The sequence below is a fragment of the Oreochromis niloticus genome, linkage group LG6, assembly GCF_001858045.2.
Source record: "Oreochromis niloticus isolate F11D_XX linkage group LG6, O_niloticus_UMD_NMBU, whole genome shotgun sequence".
NCBI lineage: Eukaryota > Metazoa > Chordata > Actinopteri > Cichliformes > Cichlidae > Oreochromis > Oreochromis niloticus.
In genome coordinates this window covers 5,111,929-5,122,504 of record NC_031971.2, presented here as the reverse complement: position 1 = coordinate 5,122,504, position 10,576 = coordinate 5,111,929, and the positions used below count along the sequence as shown (strand labels likewise).

The 10,576-nt window shown below is 41.1% G+C and overlaps 1 protein-coding gene across 2 annotated transcripts in view; it reads left to right on the top strand.

Moving 5' to 3' along the window:
- Nucleotides 1–10,576, top strand: part of vegfc (vascular endothelial growth factor c) — a 69,907-nt gene that overhangs the window by 44,826 nt on the left and 14,505 nt on the right. For both annotated transcript variants that reach the window (XM_003459789.5, XM_019360496.2), the window contains exon 4: nt 61–200. In XM_003459789.5, the coding sequence (XP_003459837.1) occupies nt 61–200 (140 nt within the window). The remainder of the gene's footprint in view (nt 1–60; nt 201–10,576) is intronic.

Below are 10,576 nucleotides of genomic sequence, written 5' to 3'. Positions count from 1 at the left end.
TACAGCACATGTCAATATACATTCTTTTAATTCACTTTGCTTCTTTACAACTCTTTGCAGCTGTTTGAGATCAGAGTGCCAATCACCCAAGGGACAAAGCCAGTGACCATCAGTGTGGCCAACCACACCCAGTGCAGCTGTCTGTCCAAACTGGATATCTACAAGCAAGTTCACAGCATCATCAGAAGAGCATTGCCTGAGTAAGTTTCTTTCAGTGTACATGCACAGATTAGCTGTATGTGTGTGTGTGTGTGTGTGTGTGTGTGTGTGTGTGTGTGTGTGTGTGTGTTTTTCCAGTGGTGGTGTTCATAGTGGCAACAAAAATATGTTTTAGTCTATTATGATGATGGTTGTTTCCTGGGTTTTGTGTATCTACAGCAGGTGTTACTTTAAGGAACTCATTGCACATTTTCTCTAGATTAACAATGACATTTGTATGTTCCTGTGCTTATACCTGTATGATGCATGCTGGGATTTATGACTCACTGACCCTTGGAATTTTATTAGCAAGTTCTTCTTGCCAGTTTGTGTCCTCTGAAAACACTACATAGCTGTTGTAGAATGGAATAAATTGGCAAATAATTTAACACAAATACGCATATTTACAGTGAAAAATGTTATTTGCTTTGTCTGCACCTAAGTAGATCACGTTTGGCTGAACAAAGTGGCTTATGCTGTGGAGCATTACCTGAAACAGAGGTGTACTTTTCAGATTGGAAACGATTGACGGTGAGAACTAAGATTTCTTCCATCAATCCATCCATCTATTTTCTGCTGCTTATCCAGGGCTGGGTCGTGGGGGTAGCAGCCTAAGCAAGGACCTCCCTCTCCCCAGACAGCTCCAGGCATTCCCAGGCCAGCTGAGAAAGGTAATCTCTTCAGCGTGTCGTGGGTCTGTCCCAGGGCCTCCTTTGGTGGGACATGCCCAAAGCACCTTACCCAGGAGGGATTCTAGTGAGATGCCCGAACCACCTTGACTGGCAACTTTCAATGTGTAGGATTTGTGAATTTGCTCTAAACCACTCTTGGATGGCTGAATTCCTCACCCTCTTTAAGGGAGAGCCACCCTTCAGAGATGGCTTATTTACCACCACTTGTATCCAGGATCTCATTTGTTGTATTCACAAGATCTCAGTACCCAGATCTTGTGATAATAAGCTAGGGTAGGGTTTTGCTTTTTTATGCTTATCTCTTCCCTTAATTACAATAACTTGATGCAGTGTCCTCATCACTGCAGCCGTGGCCCCAATCCGCCTGTCAATCTCCTGTTCCTTTCTCCTCTTACTAAGTGAGAGCTGGAGGCCACCACCTGGTGAGGCCAGCAGAACCACATATCTGCAAAATCAAAGACAACATTCTGAAGCCATTTGGCCATCTACCTGGGTATGCCTAGAAATTCTCTATGAACGGAACTGGTGACAAAACTCAGCCCTCACTCACCAGGAATGAGTCAGAGTTATTGCTGACAATGTGGACCAAGCTCCTGCAACAATTACAGAGGGATCAAATGGCTAATAGCAACAGGCCAGACACCACATGCCTCCAATACACCTCCCACAGGATACTCCAAGGGACCAACTTGAGTGCCTTCTCCAAGTCCACAAAACACATGTAGACTGGCTGGGCAAACTCACACACAGTCTTTTATAGCCTTGAGAGGATAAAGAACTGATCAAGTGTTCAGCAACCAGCGAACTAAAATCGTATTGTTCCCCCTGTATTTGAGGTTCAAAAGATGGATTAACACTCCTCTCCAGTACCCTGCCATAGACTGCCCCAGGGAGGCTGAAGAGTATCATTCCCTTGTACTTAACCCTCTGATACCCCTTCCTAAAGATGGTGACCACCACCGCAGTGAAAATCCAGAAGACCACACCAGATCGCCACATGATGGAGTAGAGTTGTGTCAAGTCCTTTTCCTTGTCTCACCAAACTCCTCCCACACCTGGGTTTTGGTTAAACCATTACTCTAGCTGCATTCCGCTTGGCCTGCTGGTCCACGTCTCATTTAGGAATTACCACCACCACAGGCCCCAACCACCTTGTAGCCCCCACTCCTTGCAGCAGCCTCACCAACGGAGATGCAGAACATAGTCCATTCGGACTCAATGTCCCCAGCCACCCTCAAAATCATTTTAAAGTTCTCCTAGAGAACAGTATATCAGAACTTTTTATTTAATATTGATTATATATTATTATTTCATAACAAATCAGATTATATATTAAATTGGTCAAAAATGGGCTAAATACACACATATAAGGCAACATTATAACCACTAAAAGGTGGGGTAAGTTACTTATGCAGTCTGCATATGTCCAGTCACAAACTATCATGGCTCACTGAACAAACTGCTCTTCATCATGGACAATCCATCTCAACCACTCCATTCCACACTACTGAGAGATGTTGATGATGTTTTCACACATACGTTTTCATAAATGTATGTCTGCATCATACCTTTTTGCAGTTGTTTCTTCTTTATAGTACACAGATTATGTGTTAATGCAATTTGCACTGCTCTGCTGCACTCCTACTTTTTACTCATCTTTAACTAGATTTATTTTCTTTGTTTTTCATCGCTATTGTATAAGGAAAAATTTCTCATAGTATAAGGCCCTCACCATGGGCCTATAGCACTTTAACTATGGTGTTTATTAATTGTACACTGTGGCATTTTTATTCTTTATCCTGCTACTGCAACAAAACAATTTATCTATGACTGTCATGTGTATGTTTCTGAAAGACATCATCATAAAAGTGACTAGATGACAAAAACCAGCATGACAATGACATTTACCTTCTAGGAAGCCTTTGGACAAAAATTTGCTGTGATGCCCCACTGACCATCTCCTGCCTCGAAATATGAACTCTAGCCTCTTGAATTCCATATCCTGCAACCACACTTCCTGTGCTGAAACAATACTTATAAAGTAGTTTACTTAGAAAGAATAAATAGTAATTGTGTTAATGCCAGAATCTAAGACAATGAACCACCACAACACAGGCTCTACATGTAATGTGCAAAAATCTCAACGTATTTTCACCCATTCAAACACCCAAAATATTGGAGATTGATGTTGCTTTTACAACCCCATAAAAATCAAGATCACTCTCATAATCAAGAAAACAATTTCAGACAAAACCTAAGCCATTGTTTATCTCTATCTAAAGACCAAAAGATAGTGTAGGGTCTGTGTTTGGTACATTTCATGGTCATTTCACCTGTGTCTTTCTTCACCCTTTTGAATCTGTGTTTTTGCTTTGTCACATGACAAAGCCAAAAGAGAGATTGGCTTAAGACAGCCAACTGGAAAGCTTGGCTTATAAAAAATATTGCTAAGCTCCATGATCCACCATTGCTGTAAAAACAATGGTTCATTGGCATGAATAGATATGATGCAACTTTCTGTTCAGCAGCTCTGGCTTAGAAAAGAACCAAAGAAATTCCATTTCCTTTTAATCCATTTGAATCCAAATTACAATGCAGAAATGAGAGAAAATCACCCAATTGCATTAACATTGCCTTACAAGGTTTTGTTTTTGTTTTGTTTTTTTAAATATGAGCTGATAAATGACTACCTTGACTGTTTTGTTGTCTTGCCTAATTCTTGTTATAATGTGCTTATTTTTGTTGAAAAAAAATAAAAATAAGAAAAGATACTCAGCGTAAAGCCGCTAATCCTCAATATCAAAAAGGAGCCAGTTGAGGTGGTTTAAGCATTTGAGACCTCCTGAGTGAGGTGTTTTAGATATGCTCTGGAGGAGCAGACCCAGGACAGAGGGACTGCATCTCTTGGCTGGCTTGGGAGTGCCTCAGTATCCCTCCAGAACAACTGCAAGAAGTGACCAAGGTCTATACCTCTGTTCCAACTCAGGCCTGGATTGGGTTGGATGGATTAAACATTTTTTCTAATAGTATGCGGTTTTTTCTTCCACTTTAATGTTTCTATTTCTTTCCTTCCTTCTTTCCATATATATATATTCTACGCATGTAGACTGGAGGAGCCAGGGACCGAACCAGTCAGTAGATGACCTGCTCTACCTCCTGAGCTACAGCCACAGCCGAATAATGACTTGCTCAAATATGGAATGTGAAGTTATATGTATCCTAGACCTCAAGACTAGTTCTAAACTCAGGAAAGTAAGACAATTAAGATTATGTTTGTAGGTAAAAAGCAGTATTAAGTTTAGTATAAAATGTAGTAAGTGATGATGATGATCTGCCCATAGATCTACTAACAAAATATAAACCACATATATTTAGACTTCAAACCCATTAACCAACTTTTTACATTTAGTCCATAAATATTTGAACAGCCGATGGTGAATTTGTTTTCATGTCTGGATGTTGTTGTAACTCTTCTGTACAAATATGGAGACACACATATGTGCACAAATGCAGACAGTGAAGTTAAACAGGTTATAGCTGCAAAAACTCATGCATCAGCATGAAGCACACAGATATGTTTCACATTAGGTGAAGTGCAAGAATGCACCCTAGCCATTCCCCTCTGCTCATGCCAGAAAGCTATCTCTCTCTTTCTGTCACTCTCTTAAACGTTTCCTTTCCTTTTCCACTTCACCCTCCATTACTTTGTATCTGTGGTTCTGTATCCAAACCACTGCCGCTCTAATTGAAACCATGTTGTGTCTTTTTTCACCGCCAGACGCTTTCATGACTTCAAATAATTTCTCTGTCTGCAAACACACCAACTGTTGTCCATCTCTGTGTCTAGGTCAACAGTTACCCTAAATATTGCATTTCAGATCAACAATTTTGATATTCAGGTGGTTTATATAATTGACCATGTGTGTTTGTATGTACAATATTTTCAGGGCTAATATATTTTTTTGTTGGCATTTTATAAAAAAAACTAGGTATCTGATTTCCAGAATAATTCACATTTCAGTTTATTTTCAGTTACATAAATATTAAAAGATTAATTTGAATTAATAACAATATATAGTTACTTATAACATAATGGTTTACAAGTTTCCTACATAATGTGTAGGAGGAGCATCATTATAAATTCATACCATCCCTTACAGCCAGGAAAAGGATACATTTGCCCCCAGTCTTAACGCGCCTGCATGTTTGCCATTTAGTCTCTTATTATACAATATTTTACAACCCCCATCCCAAAGAAGTTGGGATGGGGGTTGGATGCTGTGTTAAAATGTAAATAAAAACAGAATGCATAGAGTTCTGAATGTCATGAACAAATGTTTTATTCACAATAGAACAAAGAAAACATATCCAACAGTCAAACTGAGTAGAAGTACAATTTATTTTAATTATTATTTTGAATTTGAATACAGTGTGAATACAGGGCAATGTTTATTACTGTGCTATTGCAAACAAATTATAAAATGACTCAAATGTAGGACCCAGGCAAAACAGTGAGGCGCGAGAATCAGTTAAAAGATGAACAAACAAACAAAAAACTGCATGAATGAGCCTTTACTAGGCAACAGTCAGAGCTTGACTTAACACAAGGATTACATTAACTAGAACGAGATACTGCACTAGCAGGGAAAATGGAAACTAGCAGTGGGAAGCTGGGCAAGATCTGGGAGGGAGGAGAGGGAGATGAAGCCAGGAGGTGAGTTTAGCAATGTTGTCCACAGAGTAATAATGAGTCATAAGGATTCTTTACTTAGAATCCTTATGACTGAAGGTGGGGAGTGTGCAGTTATAAAAGCCTTTGAAGCCAATGAAGATTGGGCAGGAAGGGTGTATGGAGTGTCTGGTGGTTTCACACCTTGGCTCATGTGATTAGAGGATCACCAGGGGGTCCTTTGTCCCTCTTTGGGGGGATACTCCCACTGGGTTCAAATCTGGGACTCTCGGCCATTTGACCTTAGAACTGAAGAAGCTTCTCGGATGAGAGGTGAAACGTCTTCAAGCAACTCACAGAAGTCCAGACGCTTTTCTTTGCAAATTCCTTTGACAAAGAAAGGTATGCTATCACACGGGAATGAGTAGCAAGAAAGGAGCAAACAAACTAGCCTGTTTACCACACAAGGTGAGCTGATAATCTGGTGGAGTCTGGATTGGCAGGGGAATAATGTGAGATCAGTCTTAGCAAGACTGGAGACAGAGCAAGAGCAATACTGGAAGAGCATATGGGACAAGGATGCAACCCATAACAACAGTGACTAGTGGTTCTGAGAGCCGTCTACAGCAACCTCCCTGAACAGGATCCAGTAACCATCACAGTGGCAGACTGTGCCAACTGGAACAGCTCCTAGTAGATGACACACACCCGGAATAGCTAACTGAAGGCCAGCCAGTCTTGATACCCAAGGATCCCCAGAAGGGACCAGTCCCATCCAACTAGGAGCCAATAACCTGCATCAGAACCACATGGTCAGGCATCATAGCAGCTAAGATGAACAGGCACATGGCTCAATACCTGAGCAGGGCACAGAAAGGAACTAGCAGGAATACCAGAGGGGCCACCAGCTCATGGTAGACAGAGCAGTCACCTAAGACTGCAAGACTAGGCTCACCAACCTGTGCATCACCTGGATTGACCACAAGAAGGCCTATGGCTCGATGCCCCACCCATTGATCTTGGAATGCCTAGAACTACACAAGATCAACAGGACCTTAAGAACCTTACTCAAGAACTCAATAGGGATATGACAAACAACATTCAAGGCCTACTTCAAGCCAACTACACAAGTCACCATGAAGTGCTGGTTTTAGCAAGGAGATGCTCTGTCCCCACTGCTGTTCTGCATAGAGATGAACCCCCTTAGTGAGATCGTTGACAAGACTGGCTATGAATACCGACTATGGAATTGAGCATTTATTAGCCACCTCTTCTACGTGGATGACATCAAACTGTATGCCAGTAGTGAACAAGACATTGATTCACTGTATCAAACCACTAGGCTCTACAGCAATGATATTGGAATGTCATTCAGACTGTTAAAGTGTAGTAGACTGGTAACAAAGAGAGGGAAAGTAGACAGAACTGAGGGGATTGTACTACCAGAAGGCAACATTGCAGACATTGAGGACAGCTACAAGTAGCTGGGAATCCCACAGGCAAATGAGAACCACGACAAGGCTGTTAGGAAAGCTGCAACCACCAAATACTTGCAAAGAGTAAGGCAAGTCCTGAACAGTCAGCTGAATGGGATGAACAAGATCTGGGCAATCAACACCGGTGATCAGATAGTCTGGTGGGATAATAAGCTGAAGGTGAAGGTCATGTAAAGATGCCCCTGAGACAATCAAGCAGATAACAGTAAGATAAGATAAGATAAGATAAGATAAGATGGCCTTTATTAGTCCCACAGGTGGGAAATCAGTCAGGTGCAAGGTGCTAGCAACCAGGGCATACATGGAACGCCATAATCAAGTGGCCACCATAGCGAACATCTATGCCGAGTATGGCCTGAAAGTCCCACGGTCAAGATGGGATGTCCCCCAGAGTGGTGTAGAATGACTGAGCTAAGATCCTGTGGGACACATGGACAAAGTGGTGATGGCTAACCAACCTGACATTCTAGTGTTGGACAAGCAGAAGAAGATAGCTATAGTAATAGATGTAGCTATACCAAGTGATGGCAACATCAGGAAAAAGGAAAGCAAGAAGTACCAAGGGCTAAGAGAAGAGTTCAATAAAATGTTGTCTCAGATTGTATTTTGACAATTCTTTGGTTATGCTCTGAAATCCACTGTCAACTATAGGACCTTATAAAGACAAGTGTGTGCCTTTCCAAATCATGTCTGATCAACTGAATTTAGCAAAGGTAGGCTGCAATCAAGCTGTAGATGATCTACGGAAACATAATGCTCAGTTTTAAGGGTCCTGGCAAAGACTGTGAATACCTATTTATGATATTTTTTTGTTTGTTTGTTTGTTTTATAAATTTGAAAGAAATTCAAGCAAGCTTATGGGGTATTCTGTGTAGAATTTTGAATTGAAAATAACATGACAACGTCTGGAACAAGCGAAGCACTGTGAATACTCTAAGGATGCAATGATTAAACCTCCTCAGATGTGTAAGCTGCCAATACCATCAGAGTTGCAGGATTCTGAACTGAATGCCAAGCTGAACTCTCCTCATTAGTCTGGAAGAGATGGTGTTCATGTTTTCAAAAAAATTTAACTATGGGTACTTGGCTGGTAGCCAGCGGTGGAGATGGAACCCATCAGGTGGCTTGACAGGGGGCGACCAACAGATGAGCTAAGACCCTTCAAGAGGTAAAGTAGGTGCAGACACTGAAACTGTCCAGGGGGCTGGCAAAGATGGAGACTTTTTGGTGGCTAAGGAGGCTGTCAGCAGCAGAGAAGAATCCCATGCACCTCTTGGGAGGTGGCCGAGGCTTGACAGGCCAAGGCTTGGAAGGAGGCCAAAAACAGTGACGAAAGGGCACCTCAGGAGCCTGGCTTCAACAGAGAGCGGATGGTGGCATTTGCGAATGCCACCACCCACAGGCTCAGCAGAGAGCCTGAAGCTCAGGGAGTGTGGGCTCCGTAGGCTCAGGTGCCGTGGGAGCTTCATGGTCATGCATCTGGGCTTGCATGACAGGGCATGAAGGTTCAGTGTTTGCTGGTGATCTGGATGCCTAACTTCAGTGTTCACAAGATGCTCAGGGCTCACAGTATACTCAAGGTTTGCAGTGTACTCTGGATTTGCAGGATACTCATAAGGCATTGGGAGCTCCTCAGCAGGGCATACAGTCTTCTCTAATGACAGTTGACATGGTCTTTAAATTTGCAGATCAGCACAAATTTTCAGCGACAATCAAGCCAAAATGGAAGGAGGACCAGGTAAGAAAAAGGCAATCTATGACTGTGGGCAAGCTTGCTCAGAATGGTCTGATAGCTTGATCCAAAAAATATAATGGTCCTTTCTCCAAAAGTTGAATCTGTTCATCTGGACGTAGCGTTTTGTGGGAGAAACGTTTTGTCACTCATCCAAGTGACTTCTTCTGACCTGCAGTCAGCTGAGACTGAAGAAGTCACTTGGATGAGTGATGAAACGTTTCTCCCACAAAACGCTACGTCCAGATGAACAGATTCAACTTTTGGAGATTTACTTTCCTGGATGATTGAGAATGCATCAAGACATAATGGTCCTTTATTCCAAAATATCTGGGTGTGAGCAGTGGAAATGACTGGTGGCTGAAACAGTAGATATTATTGCTTTAGATGTAGAGAACTTCCAAAGCCCTCACATCAGTAGTTTGTTTCCTTGTGAGTTGACTTGAAGCCTAGAACACCAAAACAGCTTGTTTTCTTAACCCTAACCCTGGGTCCATTGTGGACAGCGACGAGAAAGTATTTATTTACTTACAAACTTTATCAAATCACTTTGTCTAAAACCCTGGACCACGACACAGAGATTAAATACAGCTGGCTGACAACAGGCCACAAACTGATCTCCTCCAGCATTTTCTGGTAAAGATCAGAATTCATGGTTCCATCAATTACAGCAAATCGTACAGGTCCTGAGGCAGCAAAGCAGCCCCAGATCATTAGACTATTGGCACAATATTAGACTTTTTTTTACATAGGGTCAGATAGGTTTGTACAGATTTTTCCCTTCATAAATCAATTAATCATTTACAAACTGCATTTCATATTTACTTGGGTTATCTCAATCTAATAAAAAAATGTTTTTGGTGATCTTACACATTTAGTAATTGTGATAAATATACAAATACTTTTTCACAGCACTGAAAAAGCATAAACCATCTATTAGGGGGAATGTATTTGTTATAATAATTAAATCCATGAGGTCTCTATCATAGTCTGTGGTTTTTTCATGTGTGTCCAAATTATTATTTTCCTCTTGACCAATTGCACAGTCTTGGGAAAACAAATAAACAAAGGCACTCTCATTGCATATGGTTTAGGACTGTGGTCATCACTGTTGATCTTTTAAACCACATAAGGTTAAATTAAATCATTTAATATACTCTGGAAAATTTAATTCAGGATTTTCTTGCATATTGCTAGCACAAAGTGCAGAGGTTCACAGAAAGACCTTGCACAATGGTTTGTGTGATGTTTTTTTCTCTTGATGCTGCATTTTGCATATCTGAAAGTACAAATTTGATGACAGAGGTCGAGAACTCAGAGGTACAGGAAGGCAGAAACCGCAGGGGTACAACCAAGTATCTCTTTCCAAAGGTTAAGGGGCAGTAACTTAGATGTTCCCACCACAGTTACAGACAATAAAAAAGAGATACTGCCCAATAAAAGTTTATATATCCCTAGTTCTTCATAAGATTATATAAAACAATAATAGTATGCAAGGATATATAAAAGTTCTTAATTGATACATTGCCCACTTTAGCAACAGTGACAGCTTTCAATCTTGCTTAGCTGTGGATGGCTACTTTTATTATCTCATATAGAATAGCTGCACAGTCTTCTTGACAAAAAACATCCAGATCCTGTACGCAAATCATAGCATTATGCATAGCATGGCATATGAATATAAAGTTGAATTCTGGTCTCATCAGACCTAAAATATTTTGTTCCAGAAGTTCTGAGGCTTATCTTTGTACTGTTTGGTATGTATGTAAGCATGCTGTTCTGTGACACT